At 39.9% G+C, this 25,601-nt stretch overlaps 1 protein-coding gene across 1 annotated transcript; it reads left to right on the forward strand.

Annotated features, from left to right (window-relative positions):
- The first annotated feature begins 523 nt into the window (after positions 1–523).
- On the forward strand, positions 524–17,085 carry LOC119187513 (aldehyde dehydrogenase, mitochondrial). The gene is made up of 12 exons (XM_037435650.2): positions 524–771; positions 4,564–4,668; positions 5,373–5,513; positions 6,751–6,877; positions 7,398–7,459; positions 7,623–7,865; positions 8,794–8,896; positions 11,189–11,373; positions 13,889–14,214; positions 14,432–14,506; positions 16,102–16,141; positions 16,825–17,085. Exons 1-12 carry the CDS (start codon positions 733–735, stop codon positions 16,855–16,857), a joined length of 1,479 nt encoding a protein of 492 aa, XP_037291547.2. The 5' UTR covers positions 524–732; the 3' UTR covers positions 16,858–17,085.
- The last annotated feature ends 8,516 nt before the right edge of the window (positions 17,086–25,601 follow it).

Raw genomic sequence — 25,601 nt, forward strand, 5'->3', positions numbered from 1 at the left:
TCGGCCCCAAATCCTCGCAGGAGAGCATCACTTGATGAATCAGGCGAGTCTGAGGCGACGTGAGATAAAGCGGACAGAAGCCTAAGTTAAGCATGTCCTGTTTCTATTGTATGTCATATATGCTTAATGCGGCAAGTTGCGCATGACCATGGAATGTTGTTGTCGAACCGAGGACAGTTTGTGCGCCTTCGTTGCAACAAAAGTGATCAAGGGCTCGGCAGGCACTTAAGAACGTTAAGTGTCCGCCGCCGCAAAGACAGGCGAAGGGAATGTTTGACGACTTCCTCCCAGTGAAGGACGCGCAGATCGTCAGGCCGTTCTTTTTTTTTTATTTTTACGTCTACTCTTTTGCGCGCGATCATCGTTGGCGCCATGGCCCAGCGCGGCTGCTGCCGCACGCGCTCAACGCAGCCGCTCCTGAACCCCCGGCCGGGTCGCGCCGTCAGATCACGTGTTACGTTGTCACGGGACAGGAACTATCCAACGAGGTGCCTCCGCTATTCGTCATCCTCGCGCACCCGCGTCCACGAGCCTTCCCTCTATCTCACCTGGCAGTAGTGTGGCGTGATAGCCGAGCAACGTTCCGTCGCTCAGCGCTGTGACAAGTTCCGAGTGCGACTGGCACCTTAGCTGCAGCGCCTGTCGGTGAAATCTCGAGCGGTGCATCAACCTTTGTGTATTTAACGAGGTCACCTTACCGCTTGCTCTGTCCATTCGCGCTTCCCGCGAGAGATGCCGCCAAACAGGAACCCGCCAATCAAGTACACGCAGGTAAGCGCGGTGCTCACTTTTCTCTTCTTTTCATTTAAAACCACTCACGTTCGCGCGGCGCTCCCGCTCGATTGCTTTTGAACGCTCATGTGATGCGAACGACATTTCAGAAGCGCTATGACAATGTGACGAGAAAAAGAAGATGTGGGACGAATGGATTTAGCGGCTAGGTTATCGAGTTCTCATTTGTGTTCTATCTTGAAACTGTACTGTATTGGCACGCGGTTTCGCGCACGCGCCCTAGCTCTTTGAAGACATCGCTCTGCTGGTATTTATAGGTGGTCACAGGACATAGACAAGTGTTACGCGCAGCGTGCGTCGAGAAATTATTGCTAAATTAGAAAAAAAAATGGCAAATTATCCTGCATGAGCAATCATCAGAGTTTTTACGCTTGCACATATACAGCTATATTTCAATCGGCTAAAACGTAACGCAGTGCATTTTGTGCGTTGAAGAGAAATATACGCCAGATTCCCCCCCCCCCCCTCTTTTTTTCCGCCTGAATTTATTCGTGTTGATTATTTTGACCTCAGGGAAAACCGCGGATAGATAATTTATTCGCTAATATGAAACCGCTTCTTCTTTCTGTCTGTCTTCTTTTTGTCATGAAAGTTGAATATATATATATATATATATATGACCGTTAAACCCAGCATAAAGTACGATCATTCGTCTATAACTCTACAGAAGCATATGAAACGAAATTGCTGTGACATTATGTCATTGTCATGGATACAGCTTGTATTAATTACCTAGCTGTGTTTTGAGATACAGTATGTTCTGAAACATAGATAAGTAAATGTGGTGTTTGCACTGTATCTCATTAAAGCAGTTGCATTTATTTATTTATTTATTTATTTATTTATCAATCAACCTATCTAATTTGTTCATTCATGCTCTGGGCATAATTGCAAAGGAGTTTTGGGGGTTTATTATGAAGGGGCTAATTGCAAAGCGTGACAATATTTAAGGTTAGAAAGTGTTTAGTAATTAATTGTCTCGATAAAAACTTGTCCTTGCAACAGCACTGCAGTGTACTAAAAAAATCTTGAGTGTTCTCTTATTAATTACATTGTCCTGCAATCTTCACTAATGTGTAGCAAATTCCTACAAGGTACTTAAAGGTCTTTAAAACCCTTGAAATTGAAGATTATGTGTTCAAGGCCTTTGGAGGTATTAGAAGTATTATTCCTCCTTGAAACAGCTCAGGTGGTTTCAAGATGATCTCAGTCTCTTTATATGGTAGATAAGCGTGGATGTGGCAAACTCACAATTTTTTAATCAATGATACAATCGAACTTTCATATCACAACTGGAGGATATCACAGAATAGTTCAATATATTCGCTATTAAATATCATAATTGTAATGTAAGTCAATATCATAGCTGTAATGCATGCACTTCACTACGTAACTGTCCATTACACTAGTTTTATGCTTCACCACAGGACACGCCTGTGCGACAGTGAAGCACAAAAAATTAAATTCATCATCATCAAATTTGAATTAAGTTCTTGCATTATATTTTCATTCACACTCCTTGATTATTCATATTTTATGGTATGTAATTCCCCTGAGATACATTGCCCTGTTTAGTAGCATATTATACACACATTTACTGAACTAGATGATTCCGAAATAATTTGAAAAAAAATTGCATGATGGTGTGTGTCTGGTTAATCGTGGACAAAATATTAGCTCCTTCATTAAGCTGAATTTTCGCCAAAGTATTTTACTTTCAGTGATTGCAATATCACTGAAATACATGTATTACTGTACGCTAATGTGCAACCAAGACAGAACTTCAGGTAGACATGGGGGCTTGACGCGATGGCAGTTGTTGAACAAGATAGAAATTTTGCCAGATTCAATAGTTTGACAAAATGACTGATGAAGATAAGTCCCCTTGTCTAAACGTAGGCTCCCAGCAACACTCATTGTTCAGTTACGTTCACACTAATATGGCATGTTTGGACCATAACAAATAAAGATCCAGCTTGCTTTGCTAATTTGTAAATTAAGTAGTGCTTTGGTGAACTGCGCAACTAAACAGTTCATCACAACGACATCAAGCAACCCTTCCTTGCATCCTGCACAGGAAATGTCGATGATTATAATAAAGTCTTGGCCAACAAATTCGTAGCATTGGGATCATTGTACACCATGAGGGGGATTAAGTTGATGTAACGGTGAATGAATGAAAATGTTGCAATGGGAGCTTCTTTTTAGGGATTTTCTTATGATTATCAGCTAATAGGGTGAACACAAGCTTATAAATTTAGAGATTTGGTTATTACAACATCAATTTAGGCAGCTTACACAGGCCTTACTCTTTGAAATTGCTGGAGACTAGAGTAATTTTACCCAATCTCTTTTTCACTCACTTTTTCACTAGCCATCATCATAGGCAATGATATGTAATACACACAAAGCAGTAGTAAGTGCTCTCAAAATCTTTCGTGTGTTTCGAGAGCACTTACTACCACTCTGACTGAATTGGTCGAACTAGCCGAAATCACTACTTTCATGTAACACGAAGGTAAAATAAAAATGCAAGCAAATTATGCGCTTTCTCATAGAAACCAATCTCATAGAAACCTTTCTTATAAAGCGCAACTAAACATGACACACAAGAAGAAACAGACGAGGACATCTGTTACCTTGCATGAATTACTACTGTGATAAATGAATTTACAAGTATGAATTTTCTGCCACTAGGTGTGAGAAGCATGTTCATTCACAGTGAGCGGAGCTTATTGATACTTCGGCTATATTGGCATGGTTTGCTACATCCAAGTGCAAAAACTTGTCAGTAGTATTGAAAAGGATCATGTTAACCAATCAGCTCTTGAATATGTATGGATTTGCCTAGCCATAGTGGTCTAGTGGCTAAGGTACTTGGCTGCTGACCCGCAGGTCGCGGGATCGAATCCTGGCTGTGGCGGCTGCATTTTCGATGGAGGCGGAAATGTTGTAGGCCCGTGTGCTCAGATTTGGGTGCACGTTAAAGAACCCCAGGTGGTCAAAATTTCCGGAGCCCTCCACTACGGCGTCTCTCATAATCATATGGTGGTTTTGAGACGTTAAACCCCACAAATCAATCATCGATATGTATGGATTACACAGATCTGCACCTAATGGTAGTGAATGCTTAAGCTAACGCTGTATGCGTGCTGGTGAAACAACTGCATCTTAACTTGTGTAGTAAAGTATAAATGGGAATCAATCTTGTCATTGAGCAAGTGTAAGAGAAAAATTTTTGCCATGGAAATTTTTATGTGGTTTTATGTAATTGCCTATTGAACTGACAAGTTGCAAGTAAGTTTGTTCTAAAGAATAGTTGTTATAAAAATGTGAAGTTAACTACTTTAAAACCAAGTTGTGGAACATAACTTTTAAAAGCTTGCTATTATTATTTTAAAAGCTTGCTATTAAAGTTCCAAAGAGTGCATGCAGGCAAGTTTCAACAAGATGAGAAGTTTGTCTACAAAATGACAGAAGCAAAGCATGAACAGGGGTCAGTAAATAACAAGCTGATTGCAGCAGCAGGAAGAATTCTCAACCAGATGTTTCCACATCTCTTTGCTGAAGGGTTTATAGCAAGCCTCACTTAAAAATTTAGTGTGAAGCACTTCTTGTTGGTCTGGTTGGCGAAACATAGCTGTTATGAAGTTTCAGTAGTATGTACTTGGATGTTCAGTCTCCGTCTACACATGCTTCACTTTGCATTCCGCATTTAGTAGCAATTGTATAACATGCTTAACCATGCCGTTTAAACTTGTTTGTTTGCAGCTCTTCATAAACAATGAGTTTGTCAACAGCATCAGTGGTAAAACATTTCCAGTGGTAAATCCAGCTAATGGTGCAGTGATTGCAGATGTTCAAGAAGGTGACAAGGTATGTAAGAATTGCCAAAAAACTTTTGATTATTTTGCCAAATTAGGATAAACGCTTTTAAAATGAATATGGGCAATAATTATCTCAGCTACAAAAAAATTTCAGACGATTATGATGCTCCCTAATGTGGAATTTGAGAGCAGGTCTACATAATTTTATTTGGTGATGTATTGATCGGGGCAACGAATTTTAGGGAAGCATGTACGTACAGTTGCAGATAACACTTCATTTTCAACACAGTTTTTTTTATTCGGGAAACAACCAAGTCCTTGATAGTCATGACGGAAGACTAATTGTCAGAGAAATATACTTGGATATCTGTGCTACATGCCATACGAATGCCTGGTCTTCGAATCAGTCATATTGTCTTTTATACTTGACTCACTGGAGGTTCCAGAGTAATTGTATGGCTTCCTGAAAGTGGTGTACACAATCTGAATTGTGAACGCAATCAAATTACCAATCCTGTATTGCCATCTCACAGTCCTGTGCAGCACTCTTGCTTCCAAGGCCCTTTCATTTTTCTTTCACTATGCTTGTTCACTTGGTTTTAGTGAGGGACAACATAGGATGAGACATGTCGAAGGTCACACAGGAACGGGTGCGTAAGAGCTGCACTCTAAAATTAGCGGAATGTAATAAAGCTGCAGAATAAGTTTTTACATTGCTTTTTTTTGAACTAATGAAAATTTTTTTCTAATCAGTTGGATGTAGACAAGGCAGTTCAAGCAGCCAGACAGGCTTTCAAGCTTGGTTCAACATGGCGAACAATGGATGCCTCAAGGAGGGGCCTCTTGCTAAATAAGTTTGCTGACCTGCTACAGCGTGATAAGGAGTATTTGGCTGTGAGTTCAGTTAGATTTTTTTTAGCTTGTTCTCATGAATTTCTAAAAGAAAACATTTAAGTGCACCTGTACTTTGGGTCTAATGACAGCGTAAATAGACAGATAGGAGCACCATAGACTTATTTATGTGTGGTAACCGGCCAATGTATGGTACTGGTACATGCAGTTCATGACCCAAATGTAGATATTAAAAAGTCTTTCTAAAATATGTGATCTTTATACATGTCATTTAGTAGCAAAACATCAGACCATACAATGACATACAGTTGCACATATGAATTATTTTTAATAGTTGTTTTTCATATTTGCTCCTAAGATAATAATTTTCGCTAATGTGTCGAGCAGTATGTAAAATGCACTTTTTCAAGCTACCTCTTCTAGTATGTGTGTAGATATTTGTATGGCATATGCTACTATCTGAAATCTTGGTATTATTTATGATATTAAGTATTCAGTGTCTGTTCTAGAATGTAGTGATTGACAGATAGTAAAAACCAACCAAAATGGACTAAGTTTTCTTTAATTCATTCTGTCTGGATTCACTGGTCTTCAGAGAAGCATTGTATTGCACACAGCAGCACTCTAAATCTACTGTCCCTGTCTCTCACTTGCATGAAATCATATGAACAATCCATCGTCAAAGAAGGTAAGGCATTCAGACCATACAACAAAACACAATGACATTTGTTTTATCCATTTCTGTTTTATTGTGTTTGTGGCTGTGCACTTTGCCTTCTTTCATGATGAATCTCTACCAAAGTATAAATAGATAAACCTTTTGTAATCCTAAGCTCCATACCCATAATATTTTGTGTGCACAACCAATTGAGGATTGGCCACCTTTAAGAAGTGGTCAAGCTAGAACTAAAGCACTTGGATGCTTAAGTATAGAAATAGTTTTACTTTCACACAAGAAGTTTTGGCTGGTGTTTAATTTCAGTTGGTCAGTTGTTTAAGAAGGTTTTTGATACCATAACTAGATATTTTTTGCAATCTAAGTCAGGGCAGGCTAATAATGATAGCTCAGCCATGCTCAAGTTAGCATTGAAGCACACCTTATTATATTACAATCAGCTGCTTACAAAATAGAGCTGCAATCTTTATGAGCTTGGCTTTGTTGACATTCATTACAAAAAAAAAAAAAAAAGGAGGGGGACTCTGTTCGAAGTGAAGGGGAATGCTGCTGCAGTTTTTTCGGCAGCTTCTAGCTGATAAATGTATTTTTCGATATTTACAGAGTCTTGAAGTGCTGAACAATGGGAAACCCTACACAGAGGCACTCTTTGACATTGACTGTTCTGTTGACTGCATTCGTTACTATGCTGGTTGGAGTGACAAAATTCATGGGAAGACTATACCAACAGGTATGTATGACGTGAAATAAAATGCACATATTGTTTGGGTCTAGGCAATTTCTTGTGACTGAAATGAGCATAACTAGTGACAGTAGAGCTACATTTATTAAAAATAACATTTTTATAACCAATGAACCGTACAGCAGTCAGGTGTAGCATTACCAAAGCAGTTTTCTGTGTTAAAATTTCAATGTCAGGTTTAACATACTACTGCCCTTTATCTTCATCTAACAAGTATTTAAAAATTCTAAAGCCATTAAATGAAGAGACCAGCTCTCACATGGTTGAGAATGCTCCCTAATAAGTGCATGTACTTAACACCACTCGTAAATTAATGGAAACACTGTAAGAACAAGTGGGCATGATGGCATTGTCGCTGTTTACGAAACTGCTTATGTGCTTGGCAAGTATTGCTGACAGGCCATGCAAAAAAAAAAAAAAAAAAAAAAAAAACTCTAAGCTTGCATTTCCTGGCTTCAATGTTTAAATTTCCTAAAACAAAATGCTTGAGTATGTTTTTGCTTTTCAGATGGGAACCACATCAGCTTTACACGGCATGAACCAATTGGAGTATGTGGCCAGATTATTCCTGTGAGTTTGACTTGTGGCATAGAAGCGCTTCTGCCTATGTAGCGGTGGTTTGGGAGATTGGATTATATGCTCTTATTGACGCGTGTGTTTTGAACCAATCCCCGAATTCTTGTTTTTTATCTCATAAGATGTCCGGTAAGAGCAGTATTATTGAATGTTCCAGTGGAACTACCCTGTGCTAATGGCATGCTGGAAGCTGGGGCCTGCCCTGTGCACTGGCAATGTTGTGATTCTCAAGCCTGCTGAACAGACACCACTGACTGCACTATACTGTGCCAGCCTAATCAAAGAAGCTGGCTTTCCACCAGGTGTTGTCAACATAATTCCAGGTTATGGTCCAACAGCAGGAGGCGCCATAGCGAGCCACCCTCATGTTGATAAGGTTGCTTTCACTGGATCTACCGAGGTATGTCGAGAACCCTGACTTGTAGTGATCTCTTTAGAGTGAAATGCTTAGTTTCAAAATGCATTTGATAACTTTACAGTGCTGTTATTATATGGGGGCAATCTTATGATAGTAGAGCATGTGCCTATATAATACAGTGCTACTGCACATAAGCACAGTTTTTATTATCAGGCTCATTACGTTTGGAACTCCTCACTAGTTTTTCCCAATAGGCATTGGCACAGTTATCTGTTTGGCCGTAATTAGTGGAGTAGACAGGGAACTGGTAGAAATACAGAGAAATGGAGCATTTTCTGTGATTCTGTGCGGTACCTGCTGGTTCCGTCGTGATTTATTACAATGTCTGTTGAATAAGCATTATGAGTATTGGTAACAACACCGCTTGGATTCCTCTTAGGGAAAGGAGTAAGGTGTTGGGATTTTGTTTCTCTGTACAATGACAAAATGTCTCAAATTTTATAATCATCATAAAGTTAAACTGATTAATTTGCTAGAGCAGTGTGCTGTATGCTAAGTTAAAGTCATTCACCCTATGCAGTGAACATATAGAAACATTAAGAAGGAATTATTAGTCAGTATGACAAGTGAATGACGGAAGGAAGCAAATGGATACGAAGGTTGCAGGTTCGATCCCTGCTAGTGGCAAGTTGCCTTTTCATTCATGTTACTTTCATCTATATCACAATTACTTTAATACACAAAAGAACAGTACAAATAATGTCGTCTATACCTTTCTGGGCTTCATTATCTACTTGTTGTATCAATACTACAAAGAGTTACGGATGGAGTACTATAATAGCATCAGCCTGAACAAGGTGATTCAGTGCAAGTAAAAAACTAAAACCTATTTCTGAGTGTCTCAGAAGCAATCAGATAGATATAAGAATGAAAGTTACAAAACTATAGCCTATAAAAATTGCCTTTTCAGGTGGGAAAACTCATCCAAGAAGCAGCAGGAAAATCAAACACCAAGCGAGTGACTTTGGAAATGGGTGGGAAAAGTCCATTGGTTATCTTTGATGATGCTGATTGTAAGTATCCTTCTACACTGTTTTCATGGTTCACTTCGTTCCTAGTGAAAAATCCAATATAGATTTATATAGGTCTCAACCACTTTTACATTCGAATTTATACTTATTTGTCTGCCAGATAACCTACTATGATTTTTGGGACATTAAACCCCACATACCAATTAATTAGCCTACTATTATTCGTCTTAGTTCATTAGGAATTTTAATTGCTCGATTATGCAGTCAATGATATAGCAATCATACATATAATGAATAATGTTAGTCAATTGGAAGTAAATCTTGTGATGAAAAACGTTTCGCAGCAATATCGAGGAGGTACAAATATATGCTTATAACAAATGTTGGTTATAACAGACATATTCATGCCAGATGAAATTCGGTTATGTGTAGCGAGTTTATTAGTCTACATGTAGCTTATACTAGCTGTGCACCAGTTTCTAAGTTATTTGTACTGTACAACATTATCAGCATAGCAGTGCTTGCTGATAAGTTACTAGAAATCATTATATGATAGGCCCAGTAATAATATATTAGGAATATGAAAGATAAATGCTTCCTGGCCTTGTCAGGTGTAGCAGAGGCCATGATGGCATAGAAATGAAACGTAAGTTCCAGTGGTCTCGAAAGTTTTAATTAGAAGTTGCTAGATTAGCGACACCATGAAACAATGGAGTAGGAGCTATTAAGAGCAGCATAATTAGTTTGAATCTCAAAATAACTATTATGAAATATGCTCATTTTTAGGTAGATTTGAAATTTGCATTAAAATTTAAACTTAGCCAATTTGTATTTAACTAGCAGGCATATTTGCTAGGCCAAATGTTTCATGCATGCATATAGTATGTGAAGGAAATCACACATATTCAAACAGTGAATACATAATTGAACAGCCACTATGTGCTCATGTGTAAGCTTAATGAAAAAAGTGGCAAACATTTGTGGACCCAGTGGACATTCTATGACATCGAAGGGTCGTTGTATTCTGTAGTCAGTGGGTTCATTTGTGTTGGAAAGTGAATAAGAAATTCCATTGTTTATTTTTGACTGTGCTATGGGTTGTTGTCATATAAATAGAGTGCTAATTATGCCTATAAGAACTTCCTCAAATAAGCTCTTTGAATGTTTATATATCCTTATAGACTATTGATTTTTCAGTGGAAATTTTCCATAGGGTGCACTTGCGTTTATATATGACAGCAAGGAAGAAAAACCTTGCAACTGTCAAGTCGAATTCAATTCTATTTACTTTAGCAGTAGTGTGCCTGTCAGATTTATAAGGTCTTTTGTGCTTGGTTAGTGTTGTCAAGGTGTCTGCATTTTCGATCTAGTTGAGGAGGAGCAAATATTGCAATGATCACTCTAGCTACGTCGCGCTTTTCACAGTGCCAACAGAGTACAGAGTGTAACACTTCACATTCACAAGTAAAAACCATAAATTTTTGTTTTGCACATTCCCCTTTCGTTTAAATATTCATCTCTTTCTTTGCTGCTTTGTGTTAAGAATTGTGTATGCTTGTTCTCAGAGAGAGAGAGAGAGAATAAACTTCTAGTTTAAGCAAGTGCAGTATGTGCCCTAGGTGAGCAGCCTGCTTATTTTAGGTAGCCGCAGGCCTCGGCTATCTTTTGAGCCCATTCTATCAGGCTTTGCTGATTCTGTAGGTCTGAGTCTGATAGCTTGACCACTCACTGCTCTTCAGTTATTGTTTAATTGCTTACGGCGTCAGGTTTTTGTATGCATTCCCATGCCATTACACATCATCATCAGCCTGACCACGCCCACTGCAGGGCAAAGCCTCTTCCATGTTCTGTCAATCAACCTGGTCCTGTGCCTGCTGCTATCTACCCGCAAACTTCTCTTTCGCATTGGCCCTCCTCACTTTGTCTCCCCCTCGCATGTTTGCCTACTCTCTGAATCACACATAGGGTGTGTCATATCGCAGTACATTCAGACGTACAAGTATTCGGACGATGAAATTCGAAGCATTACATTCCATGAACACAATTTTTTATTCTGAGACTTTCTGCCTCATACCTAGTTAGGCTGATGTGAGATGGTGAATAAGTTATTTCTTCTAGCCTGTAGTGTTGTGAAATGTTGCCATAGTTTATGGAAGCGTCCTATGGAAAAACGCAGTAAGCGAGTCCAGGCGGAAGTCTCGGCTGAATTATTGAATCTGAAAAAATATGTCACTCATTCAGTAAAGTAAAGCAGTCTTCGAGAAATGAAAGAGGAGAAATAACTATTAGTGTTTGAAGACAATTCTACTATTCAGAAAATCTTTGCACACCCAGTGGACCAGGCGGTCGAGATCGCTCATGGAGCAGTGTTTGCGAATATGGGGCAGTGCTGCTGTGCTGGCACTAGAACGTTTGTACAAGAAGGCATCTACAAGGACTTTGTGGCAAAGGCCAAGCAGCTAGCCAAGCAACGCATTGTTGGTGACCCCTTTGATGAGAAGACTGTACAGGGACCTCAGGTGAGCCAGCTTTGCTAGACTAATTTCACTATGCCATAGGTGGGTGAACTGAAGGCAACAAAATAAAAGAAAACTTTTATTCTTGTGCACTGCCCAGTAGCTGTTCTCTTCTTTTCCTGTAATAATCTTTTGTACTAGGTACTCATTATGAAATGTGCTTAGTATGTGTGAAAGCCTGTAACGTGCAATTTGAGAAATAGAACTAATGCATGGTGCCTGACAAGCACTAATATGCAGAGTATATGAGTTTTATGTGCATCTTTGCTTGCTATTTACACCCATACTTAACCAACATTATATGTTGTACGAAACACAACATTGACCAAGTGCAGGGGCAGATCCTGTCACTCATTTTAGAGGGGGCGGTTGATTGAAGTAATGACGAATAGGGGTGTGTGGTCATTACTTTTTTGTTTTTACGAGCACAAAAACTCTGTCATAGCAAAAGTACAGTTAATGTATGGGGAAAGTGGTACCCCTTATTTGTCCTGATTGGTGACAGCAGGTGGATGGCAAGCTTTAAAGAGAGAGAAAGTGGTTGCCGACAGACTTTTTTTTGGGAGGAAGGGGGGCGATCACCCCTACCGCCCCCTCTCTGGATCCGTCAGTGACTAAGTGCTACTTTTTTCACAATTACAGTTAGCCTTCAATATAACGAATCTAGTAGAATCAGCACTTTGTTGCATTGAAATTTCATTATATTAGAGTTTCACCTTGTATGCAGAGTATATGACTTGCCACCGTTGTCTAGAGGTGCTCAACTGTTGACCCACAGGTCGCAGGATTGAATCTCGTCCCCGAGAGGCCACATTTTCAATGGATGTGTAAATGCCCGATGTCCGTGTACTTAGATTCAGGTGCACGTTAAAGCACCTCAGTTGGTCGAAATTTCCAGAGCCCTCCACTATGGTGTCGCTCATAATCATACTTTGGTTTTGGGATCTTGAACTTCAACAATTATTATGCACTTGCAAACAGGTTTTTTTATGAATAAAACATGAGCATCAAGACTCTTTAACTGAATTTGAAGAGACAGACAAGTATATTATTGAAAAAAAAATGATAAAAGTATAACCAAGGATGTTTTTATTATAAATAATAGCCAATGCTGGTGTCAGTCCAACCTGCTGCATAGTTTGACAATAGGAGAACAACTTATTTTTGGCTGTCTTGAAGATGAAATTGTTGATTCCCTGCTGCATTCAGCGCAATATTTAGCTCAGACATTCACAGGAGCCTTCACAACAGACTTGCAGCATCTACTGGCTATGTTCAGAAACTGCCACAAGGCCCACTACAGCTGTAATCTTTCTTATTGGTATATTGAAAATTTTGTTATGTTGAAGCATCACATAGAGGTTCAACAGGTTCAGCTGTATATGAGCCCACATATCGCAATGCACAAGTTGAACTCATTTGTTGCACAAATGATATAAACTCTTATAACAAATTACAAAGAAGCACAGTTTTCCCAATATGTCTTGAAATTAGTAATAAAAATGTACTGGTGTTCCATCAACTTGTTATAATGAAAGGCATTTTTTTTTTAAATGCATGCATTGAAGCCTGAATACCGTTCAAACACCAGATAATTTTGTTTCAAACTTTTAGAATGCATATGTTGAAACTGGTATGATCATACCAATTTGTTGCAAGTGGACACAACTTTCAAAGCCACCAGCGACAACATGCGTGTGCCATAAAGTCACTTGCAAAAAGTTGGTTGGCAACACTTTATTCATTTCTCTCATAATCAAATAGTGGTTTTGGGACGTTAAACCCCACAACACTTTATTCATTATTAAAGCATGTATTTTTACTTCTCATAAAAATTATGTCTGTCTCTAAGAATAATTTACATCAAGAAGAGCAATATTGCTGCATGCCGTGGGTTAAACTCTCACTAATGATCAAGAAAAAAAAAGGAAATAATTTATGTATCCAACAAAAGACATGTGCTCAAGCAAACTAAGCAATAATAATCAGAACGAATATTTGTAGTACTATGTAGTCTATTCCTCCTTCCACTGACTCACAACAGCACACTGCCATTGCTGTCCAGCACCCGTGCTACGTGCCCACAATAAGCTGCTACTACTCTTTTGCCAGTTTTACATGGCTTATCTTCTGAATGTTCTTACAGGCTTGTAGCCGGCAGGTCCTTAGGGCATATGATGGCAGGCAATGTCAGCTATCTATAATATACAGCAAAATGTGCAACTGATAATGCATTGTCAGGCATAAAATATGATGACTGCTTCTCGTGTGTTTACTGCCATTTAAAACCAAGAGTACAGGGTGCTCACGAGATACTGTAAGGGACAGTAAATCAACATCTCGTATGTCATTCTACATATGTAAACATGTCAGAGGACACAATGGTCAGTGCTGTATTGAAAAAGCCCCTTACACATTGAGTGTTTGTCATGTCAGCATGTCGGATTGAGTCTTTAGCACCATGGCAAAAATAGCACCGTGGAGTGTTCACTTGTCTTCTCAATCTCTCTGTCTCTAGATTGACAAAGAGCAGTACACCAAGATTTTAGATCTAATGAAGTCGGGCAAGGAGCAAGGAGCCAAGGTGGAGTGCGGTGGAGATGCTGTGCCAGGAAACAAGGGACTGTTCATCCAGCCAACAGTGTTTTCAGACGTGCAAGATCATATGCGCATTGCAAAGGAGGAAATTTTTGGGCCAGTTCAGCAAATCCTGAAGTTCAAAACACTCGAGGAAGTGATTGAGCGCTGCAATAACACTACTTATGGACTCGGCTCTGGAGTTCTGACCAAAAATATTGACAAAGCCATGATGTTTGCTCAGGGTGTTCAGGCTGGCTCTGTTTGGTAAGCACTATTTTTCTAAAGCAAAAGGAACATTAGAATGATTTGCATGTCAAAGGCCTTATTGTGGACTTGGATCCAATATTGCTCCTTTATTAAAATCAGATGTGTTTTGAAATTCAAGTAGTCAGTACAGAAAAGGAAAGCTTATGTATTTTTCTAAGCTGTTTTCATGGTAAAAAATGTGTGTGCAAGGTTTCTTACTTTTTATCTCATACAGGATTAACTGCTATGATGCGACAACACCACAGACCCCGTTTGGCGGCTTCAAGATGTCTGGGCAAGGCCGTGAACTGTAAGTGACATTATAGAACTGCAATTATCATAACTGGAAAGTGCGAATATTCGAAATTTCAATTATTATACAAATAGTATTTTTGCTATTCGATTTCATTTGCACTAGAGTTTCACTATTCGAACTTCCAAAATACAAATACAGTTGACGTCCGATTGAAAATGACCCCTTCAAATTTTTAATATGCTTCTTCTCATTACGTTTTTGTATTGCGGCAAAGTGGTTGTCCAAGCTCTGCTACGTGCGAACCTTTCACACTTACTTTTAAAGATGGCCCCTTCAGATTTATAATACGCTTCATCTCATCAGACACTTGTATTATGGCAAAGCTTCATTTTAGGCTCCGCTACAGTCGCATGTGTGTCGATTAAAAAAAAAAAAAAAAGGCTGCTTCCGACATAGCAATGACCGATGTGGCAGATGTGGAGGCTGAATTATTGTGGTTTTGGACCTGAAATTTGGGCACGAAGTCCGAAATATTAATGCCATAAATTTTTAGCATGCAGAATTTCCAATGTCATTATATATTGACGTCCACAAGGCAGATTTGGAACTCTGGACTTGAATGGAGCACACCCTTCTCTGCCACACCAGTTGGACTTCCAGTGAAATTGAAAGAGGAGGAGAGGCTGAGGAAATAACATCTTTGCCTTCATAAGTAAAGTGTTGTCGGCAACACCTTGGTTGCACTACATCACTTGCATGAACACAATTTGGCCTCTGCATTGCCTCATTCTTGACGAGACAACTATGGAACAGCACTCTGCCAGCGCTTCATCAATCTAGCAAAAAGAAAGACTTTCATGTTACTATTTCATGAAAATATATTTAGGAATCTTCTCCAACTTTTTTCTCTTTGAAATATTAGAAAAATATTCTAGAAATATTTGCGGATTAGAAAAATATTCTATTTGATTTGCAGTTACACTTCGATATTTGCATTTGCTTAAAACCCAAAATTTTGCTATTCACATAGATCTAATAAGAACACTACCATGGCCATGAGTGTTGCTGCTTAAAACTTCCTCAGTTAGATCTTGCAGTACTTGGGGATTGAAACTGGACAATTGAGGGTTGAGTAACAAAGATACTTTCATTTCCACCATCTTTAGTTCAGGTCATATCGGTGTAATTTCGATGCAGACATGTAGATCAGAGCCAACACATTCGTCATAGTATGATGTGGTTATTTTGAGAAATGTGCGTACCGGTCCTCATACTAAAAAAAAAAATTGATGTCTCGTTTAAATTCGAGAGTACTGTACATAAACATATAAAAATGTGGATCCGAGATCAACCTCCACCGTATGTCCTTGTGTTATGCAGGGGTTGCAAGTTGGTTGCCCTCTGGCAGCAAGTTCTTTCAGTCATGCACATTCCTTACCGTATTGCTCAGCTTCCCATCCCTGTACTTTTCTTGGCTTCATCTGTAGGATTCATATGGTTGTCACAAGCAAAAAAGTTAGACACCTTGTTTCCCCTTCAGATCCGTTTATAATGAATCTATTCTGACTATCTTGTTTGCTATTGCAGTCACTCTTTGTAATTGTGAGCTAAGCATGCAAGCTAAACAAAATCTTTTTTTTTTGTTTCAGTGGGTATGCAGGAATCAATGAATATGTTGAAATAAAAACGGTGAGTGCTGTACCTTTTTTTTCATGTATAAAAGGTAACTTTTAGTTTGGACTCATAAGTAATGCTGCCAATCATGGCTTTATAGACACCTTGTGTGGCATCAAAGAATATGAAGTACACAATGATGCTTACAATAACAATCGGCATTTGTGGTGCCCGGAATTTTCCCTTGTGTCCATGTTTGCACGTGCAGTCTTTCAACATGAAATAAGATGCTGTTATCCAAGCTATCGAGAATTGTTTTTAGCTTGTGAATAACTGCTCATTGTGCTTGAATCAGTAAATTATCTTTGATAACTGATGTGCCACATTATTCAGGCTCTCTCAAGATCACAATATTGCAATGCATGCATATGATTAAGCTATAAATGGCTCACCTGGGTACTGTTTTTAGTAATTTCAATTTTGCTGCAACAGTTGAACTCGTACTGCATTCTATATGTTATTTTACACAATCTGTAAATCACTTCAAACTGGTCCATATTGGAGTAAGGCTTGACTACTGATGTAACAACTACCATCAGCAACAGAAAGATGCCAATTTGAAAACGTCACAAATGCCACAGAGTTGTTCACAGAAAAGTTTGTACTTTTGGCTAGAAGCTGCATTTGAATTTTGTGCTGCTGTTAAATAGAGTACTCATAGATTGTTCTTATGAAATTGTGTCTTTTTGTACTTTCAGATTACTATGCAAGTACCACAGAAGAACTCATAAGCTTTCAAGCAGTAAGCAGCTTCTGAGGTTTTGATACAACAGCACTGATACAACATATGGAGGTGTTCCTTTAAAGTCACAAGAAACTTTTTGTTGATGTTTATCACCAAAACATAAAAATCTAGGTCAGCATGCTTGCACTGATCTTAGCAATCAAGTTTTCCTCTAAGTGTGATTGTGACAGTTCGTAACTTTTGAATAAATGTGAATGTCTCTTCTGGCTTGGCACTATATGTTTGTCATTATGAATCTCTAACAAATGCCCCATTAACTTGTTTTCATGTCATTAGGTTTCACATTTAATAGCGAAGCTGTTTAGTAGATTGTTCTTTTTCTGGCGAACCAAAAAGCTACATCGGGTATGCGCCACAGAAATCGGGAAGTTCCATGACCGAGCCGAAATGAAACCAAATTTCTTAACGAGAAGAAACGTCTGCCGTGTAAAAAGACTATTATCATCATTAGCACAATAACTCTGCTAAAACACACTCCCTTCGTCCTCTTCATCTTTCACTTAGCTCTCGAAACAAGTGCACCTATTTGCTCCAGGTAGGATGCAATAATTGGACGGACAAGAGACGTAGAAGAAGAAAGAAAGACACGGATAGAAATAAAAGAAATAAAGACATGAAAAAAAGGCAGCAAGAGAAAGAAATAGAAGAAAACACAAACAAATGAAAAAACAGAGCAAGACAGAAAGAGAAAGACCAGAGGAAAGCTTGCAAGAAGGGAGAAGTGAGACATAGAAAGAGAAAGGGAGAAAGAGTGAGAATGAGGATGAAATAGATGTTGAATGATAAACAGAGATAAAAAACAGGTTAGATGAAACGGGAAAAAAGGGAAGACCTAGAAAAAGAAATATGAACAATGAAGGCCAGTTGGGTCCGCTCTTTTTTCAGGCTTGGCACCACTAGTGCGAAGCTGCCATAATTTTTTTCTTTTTTCTGAGTTGTTGTGAAAGCTTACCAACTACAGAAAAAAGGTGAATTCCTGCAGATATGTTACACCGTCACACTTCCAAAGAACATCTATAAAAGCATAGGCCTATGAATGTCTGATAATAATGAAGTGATAATATCTTGTTTGAAACATTAGTGTAACCATCATGAGAAGAACATATAGTACAGGCCTAACAAGGCCAAAAACAAGCTTAATGGCAGAATCCAGCAGTTAAGCTCACTCAATAGAAAACCAAGTCATTCGTTGGGTCATAAGTGCTTTCCCTACTTTTTAAAGACAGCTCATTGGAAGCAGTGCATCATCAGTCGCTGTATTCGTAACTAGAAATTTTGCACATACCTATTTTCCTTGAAGATATTTGTCACCAACGGCACATAACAAAGTAGTGCATTCCCCATGTCTTGTATACACCCATGATAACACAAATGGCTGTGTGATCATGGCTCATTTGTGCAAAAGCATATTTTCTATAAAAACGCTTAGCCTAGATCATAGTGGTCTATATGTGACCTGCTGCAACACTTTTTGCAAAAATCAATTTCAATTCTAACATACGAAAAAAACCAAAAACATGCTAATAGCATAATCAAGAGTAATTATGTACAACAGTGATCTTGGCATGCTTCTTATCATACTATTTAAAATTCCACTCTTCAAAATAACAAAATACTATATAACAGCATTACAATCGAAACCCCCCCCCCCCCTCTTTTTGAAATAGAAAATAAACGAAAAAGTTTTTGTCACTATTACTTGGTGACGGCTACCCCTTTGTTACAAATAAAAAAAAAACAAAATAGCATATATACAGTCATGCATAGTTGAGAGCAAAAGTTCTCCTATTGTCAGAACAAACACGTAGTCTCAACGCTCACTTTGCTCGCTCAGTAGTGGTCACAAATCTACATTTCTTCAAAGAAGTGCTGCAGCACCTTCATTGCTTTCCCATTTGTTTTAGATGGCCATGGGCTTAATATTTTATTCAACGCAAATGGTCGCTCGGGATCTAAAAAGTTCCTGTTCGAGTCGCCTTTGGTGTATGTCGTTTTTCGGACACTCGAGCAACAGGTGATAGATGTCCTCGTCGTTGTGGCTGCATGAACATGCTGACGATGTTGAACGCTGTATACGAAGTAGGAAGTGCTTTGTGTAAGCAGTTTCGAGTCTTAGGCGATGTATGAGTTGGTCGATACGCCTTTGGAGGTCACGGTCTAATTGGCATTCAAGATTAGGATCAACAGCTTATAGGATCGATTTCTTTGTTTTGTCTGTAAACCAAATAAACAAGCATAATTCACGTTTCGTTGTTCTTAAAATTCTATTTACATCATATTGAGATACAGGAATGAGGCATGTTTGCATAGAATGATCAGTGGTTTTCGCTAACTAATCTGCCATTTCATTTACCTTCATTCTGCAGCGACTGGGAACCCACTGAAATGCCACTCGATGATTCGACTTCATAGCTTCTGAAAGCTCTTTTAGTATAGCATATACTATACGCACATCAATGTGTCTTGAAGTGACATTTTCGACACATGCGAGTGCCGCCAGAGAGCCTGTAATTACCACCCAGTTTCTTGGTGCCGTTGACAGTTTAGTAAAGCTTACGGCTAGCGAAATCGCTACGAGCTCCGACGTTGTTGAAGAGGACAGATGGCCTAACTGACATGCATATTCTTCACGCAATTCCAGAATTATAAATGCTGATCTCGCCGTCTCTTTGGCGACGGAGCCGTCAGTGTACACGCAAGTGTAGCCTTGGTACCCGTTAAACAGATGACGTGATGCCAACTGCTTTGCGGCAACGACTGCCACTTCATGTTTGCTGCGAAGTCCTACTATGCACGGTTCACGATGTTTGATTTGACTGAATGTGAAGGGTATTGCGTGACTAAGCAAAAGAGGTGCGGACAGGTCCCCATATTTCGAAATACTGAGTTCTCTTGCCTCTGCCAGTGTCAGAGAACTTGATATTGCCTGTGGAACCCCTAGACATATGCGTAAGCTTTGTGCTTGTAACAGCTGAAGTCGGCGTAGACGTCTGAGAGATGTTGCGGAGAACTGGCGTGGAGTAGGCAATTTTTGTCAGATTAGTGCACAATGCACGTGAAGTAGAGATGCTGTACCGCCCCATTTTGTTCCCACTATGCGACGTATAACATTTATGGTGCAGCTCACTTGATTTTCCAGATCTAAGTTGGCTGACTAAAGTAACTCCATCTCACTCCATTGAAGTTGGCTGACTAATGTAACACCAAGGAAGGGATGCTTTCAGGCAATTTCGATTCTCTAGCCATTCACAAAAAGTTTCAAGTTTTTCACTGTCTTTTTTATGAACGGCAGAACTACTGATTTGGTGCGAGAAATCTGCATGCCTAGCTTTTAATGCGGGACATAAATGTATCCAGTTCATTAACTCCTACCAAGTCACGTCCAGTATGGTCACGAAATAGTTTCCAGTCAGCTTTGAGATTAATGTTGTCGTGTGCACTAGCATTCTTGGGTGTTGCATGAAAACTGGATAATGGGTCACTGCCTCGTGTTTCGAGGTCTGTACACCAGTTCATATCTCGTACAATGTCAGGAGAGGCTAAGGCCGAATCTGAACAGCTGGCATAATTATAAGCTCATAAGAACGTTACTGATCCATCATTCAGTACAACAAGACCACATCCATCTATTGCTTTCTCAAGTGTTCTCCCACGTGAATCGGTGTGAGTACTGCCTCACGTGGTATTGTGTGCATTAAAATCTCCACAGATAAGGGCAGGTCCCTGGACTTTACCCAATAAGTGAACCAGGGATGATTCGGAGATGTGTGTAGATGGCTGCAAATAAACACAAACTACGGTGATGGTAAGTTTCTGGAATTGAATTTTGCACCCTACAAATTCTGGCACGTCCGAGTCCGACAAGCACTAAAGAAAAGAGGGTACGTCACGCCGTACGCATAACAGTGCCCTGACTCAAGCCTGGATTTCTTCTTGATGCATATGTGACATAATCAGAAATCCTAAAGTCAGGGTCAACATTGGTTTCATTTAAACACAGAACGGGGAAGCTATACTGGGCAACCAGCTTCCTAAAGTCTGCACTTTTGGACCCAAGGCCATTAACATTCCACTGACACACAGCTGTGTTGCAGAAACAGTTGTCCATTTGTGGAGCCATTTTGCTAAACAACAATTTTTTGTTGTACTCTGCTATAGGCTCTAATGAAAGGACGGCGCTCACCTATGGAAGGTCAGTGGCCTGTGGAAACGCATGCAGGATTGCCTTCAAAGCAAGGAAGAGCATCGACATAACCATATCGACATCACTTGTTTTTGGTGCACGTTGCTCTTGTGCCTTTTATGAGGTGAAAGGTGTAGACGCATGTTTATCCTGAGTTGCTGACAATTTCGATGTCCTGCTGTTGCTTGTCTGCCTTTGAACGCTTGGTGATCGTCCTCTACGGTCCGTTTTGGTTGTAACTTTGTTTTCCTGAGCTGAAGCACGCTTGGCTACTCTCCCATACGATAGCGGTGATGTACTCTTCTGTGATTTTGAAGTCATATGGAGTGGATGCACCATTTTAGGATTTTGACAAGGTGATCCCTTTTTTTTCAGCTCTTCCAAGCAAAATTTCTTGTTGCTTTAGTCGAGTAGCCCCCTGATGTTTCAGACAACCAGCATACGATGCTACGTGGTCTCCATTGCAATTGGCACATTTGGGATGATTCCTCAATGTACAGTCTTTGTAATCATGTGCTCGAGCACAGATTTTGCAGCGAAGTTGTCCATGACACGATTTGGCAACATGTCCATATCGTTGACAGTTGTAACATCGTGTAGCGGGCTGTAGGTACTCTTCCACTTGGTGACTTGTGAAGCCTAGGAGAACAGGAGGCGGCAATGGCTTGTCGGGGGAGAACTCAAGAATGACACTGCCGAGTAAATGTGGCTCTGCTGAACCATCTTCACAACAGAGCCATTTAGTCTGTCTTTTGACTGAGATTACACCACTGTCTTTTAAACATTCAAGCAGTTGATTTTTACTGTATTGTACTGGTACCCTAGGTTCTTCACGTACGACTGCGGTATATACAGTGCCACTTCAAGACCAGCATCATGTGTTAACTCAAGAAGTCTGGAGGAGGCAGTAACTGTGGAGACACTTACAGAGAAGTTGCCATCTCTGTTAACACGGAACAACTGCACTTTCTCTTTAGGAGCCGATACCACTTCACTGGTCAGAATGAGGCGCTAGGGTCCGTCAGCTTGAAATTAACGGGTATCCCCGCTGGTCGGGCTTTCTCGTACATGACTGTTGTGAAAGGCTTGTCTTCTGCTTTCATATCAGTTCATTTCTGTGGAATCGATGATCGTTGTATCGCTGTAATCTTCTTGATTATCAGTTCGCACCTTTTTTGGAGTGACACACTCATTGTTGGCGTTGGGTGTCGTCGAGGGGCCATCACAGTCCTCCTCAGGTCTGCGAAACACAGGATTATCTTGCTGTTCATACGCATTTATCACTTCGTCCTCATCCGATGGGCGCTGGGAAGAATGGCCGCCACCCGTAGCCGAAGCTTTCAGACGTCCTGGCAGCGTAAGATAAGGCTTCGGCGCCTTGGATATGTGGCGCCTGGTGCACCACGAAGGTGGTGGCCGAATCTTGGCAGTAAGACAAGGACGAGTAAAAAAACTCACAAAATTTGTGAAAAACAGCAGCGCAAGGAAGCACACGGCCAGTGATTTTCCACTTCGTCTTCCTTTGTAAGAGACACTCATATAAGAGAAAAATGGATGTAAGAGACACCAGCGCACCTATAGTAAAATACAGGTTGATAAGAAAATGCATACGAGGCACCCTGCTTATAAGAGACATCTCATATAAAAAACAAGAATCGCTGCCCGGAGAGTGTCTCATGTGAAGGTGTTTAACTGTATTGCAGCCTAATCAATTTGCAGTCTATCTATAATCTTGTAAAATATTCAGACTTAAGGAACACTAAAAGCAAACAACATTTTATGTCACAGTAAAAGATCAATATTATATGCAGCAGCACTTTAGTAATAAAGAAATTTAGGAAAATTTAGGACGATTTGCACCACCAGCAGGACACCAGTGGAACGCAAGTCCAATGAGGTAGTGTGGCCTCTCGGAATGCAGGCCACAAAAACAAAATTTTCTTACGAACTCAGTGTTTCTTTTGAACGCAATACAAATGCTTATGACATCTCTAGCACGCCATTTTAACAATACAGGTCAACTTCTAATCTGCCTTTAGTGTGCCTTCAACAGAATTAAACAACAAACACACAACCCTATGAAGTACTACACACGCATAAGCTAATTTGGTATATTGGTACACTTGCCGACAAAAGAAATCCCAGGGTATTTAACAATACCCTGGGATTACTGAATAGGAGAACTACAGGTATTACTTGTGACAATGTTGAACGCAAATGAAATAAATAGAATTACAAAGAAAAGTCATATCCTGCAGTTTAGAAAACAAACCTATTTTGTATGAGTGAACATTATTTCTATCACCTTTCACTTCTTCGTAGTAGGCTATCCTGGCTTCCTAGAATGATTCATGATAATAATTCTTTGCATCTCTCATATGATTATGAAAGATGCTGTAGTGAAGGGGTCCAGCAATTCTGACTACCTGGGGTTTTTAAACGTGCACCTAAATGTAACTACACAGGCCTCGAGCATTTTTTTCCTCCATCAAATATGTGGCCGCCGTGGCCAGGATTCGATCCCTCAATCAGCGAGCGGGTTAGCAGTCGAGCACCTTAACCACTAGACCACGCTGGCGGGTCCTCCTACCAGTGGCGTAGCCAGGGGGGTGGCACACTGGGTCCGTGCCTTTCCCCCCACCTGAAATTTTTTCGTGGCAGACAGAGCAAAAATAACCATCTTCATAAAATGCCCTCCCTCCCCCCCCCCCCCCTAAAAAAAAAATTCTGCCTATGCCCCTGCTTCCTAGGATGATTCTATATTGGAAAGAAGCAAGCTATGAGAAAGACAGGAAGTTGTTGAATTACTTGTTTACGTTGTCCAAATAAAAACAGCAGCCTGTTATCCTAGAAGCAGTATTCTAGTAGCCCCTAAGATAATGCAATTTACTAGCCATTCTACTTGACTTCCTACAGCCTACTTACTAAAGTATGCTAGCTTTAAACATATAATCAACTTATGAGTACCTTGGCATTCATCTTAGTCTGATTAAACTTGTCACTACCATACCTGCCAACCTAGCCACCTCGAGATTCATAGGGCAGGGAGGAAGGGGCGCCGACATGATGAAAAAAAAAAAAAAAACTGGTGCACATTATTGTTTCTCAGGTCTGCAGCACCGTCATGAATACCTCAGAATTATTGCCAGTAAAGCTACATTTATTTTTTAATAGTACTTGTAATTGCACAGAATGTGTGTGCAATGGAGGAGAAAACCACGTCATATCAGTGAATGATGATGAGAAGGCGAAGCAGTGAGATTGTTTGGCGTTACCGTACTTCACCTGTGACGTTGACCATCCACACACATAAAGAAGTGCCAAGCGGCGTACAATTATATACAATGTTAATTGGTTATAAATGCATGTTCAGTTGAGTTGTGAATTTCTTTTTATCTTCTTTATTAACTGCTCTGTGGTAACCAATCTAGCCTGAAGTTGGCAAAGACTAGGTCTAGGCACATTCCCCTGGTGAGTGCTCGTTGTTTCCAGTCATACGAAATGCATCGTAGAGCATATCGAGACGTCATCTACTGCACAAGCCAGTCGTTGTCCATGATCATCACTGTCAGCAACTTCATCGTCATGATGTATAGGATACCTTGCATAGGCTGTGCCATGATGGCAGAAAGAGAATGTGTGGTCTATAACGTGCTTGTTTTTCATTATCATCAGCATCATTCCCACCATTAACGGTGGCTACTGCGCAAATTGCCAACGGACAAGCCTCAACCTCGGACATAGAGTTTCCTAATATACACTAGAAGGAACTCTGGCACTAGTGTCTATGGGAGCTACAATGCACGGCGCTTTGCGAGCATGGGAATGATGGGTAGTACACGTATTTGTCTAATCTTCGTACTTCTGGCGTGCTTCTGGCTTTGTGTGTGCTTGTGTGTCTTGGAGCTGTTTTCTCATGAAACAAAAATTAGCAAATATTCAGCGGTTGCGCTTCAGCACCTTATTCTTTTAGGCTTGCCATTTTGAATCGGGTCACAAAGTTCAGAAGGGTTCATTCCTTCCTTCAAAACGAAACCGAAACCAGCAATAAACGAAGCCGCAAGTATGATTTGTCATCCGCAAGTACGAAGACTAGGCAAATTCGTGTACTACCCATCATTCCCATGGTCACTGAATGATCACAGCACCAGAGTCCCCTCTAGTTAATTTTAAGAAACTCTATGACCTTAGAGACTTCGCCCCTAAAAATATGCAGTGTCCCATGACAGCTGGAAGCCAGTTTCTAATCTTAGTATGCTTTTCCACATGACTAAAATTTACTGTAGTGAAAGTGACTAATACCCCTGTCACACGACAAATCTAATGTAATTTATAATGAATAATATTATGCGGCCCTATAGTCATTTTACCTGTGTGTAGTACACGAGAAAAACAAATGTCATTTTAAAACAATAACCATGACCTTAGTTCTCCTGAGCTGTGGATTTTGGTAGAAATAAAAATATACTAAAACTTGCATGTAACATGCGTGTATCCTCAAAAATAATTTTTATGGGTAAAAAAATGTTCCTATAATATAAACGCGG

The sequence above is a fragment of the Rhipicephalus microplus genome, chromosome X (assembly GCF_043290135.1).
Source record: "Rhipicephalus microplus isolate Deutch F79 chromosome X, USDA_Rmic, whole genome shotgun sequence".
Classification (NCBI taxonomy): Eukaryota; Metazoa; Arthropoda; class Arachnida; order Ixodida; family Ixodidae; genus Rhipicephalus; species Rhipicephalus microplus.

Coding starts and splice junctions, on each gene's coding strand:
- LOC119187513 (XM_037435650.2), top strand. CDS start 733: ATGCCGCCAAACAGGAACCCGCCAATCAAGTACACGCAG. Junction 6,878..7,397: donor TGGGAAGACTATACCAACAG/GTATGTATGACG, acceptor TTTGCTTTTCAG/ATGGGAACCACATCAGCTTT. Junction 14,507..16,101: donor TCTGGGCAAGGCCGTGAACT/GTAAGTGACATT, acceptor TTTTTGTTTCAG/TGGGTATGCAGGAATCAATG.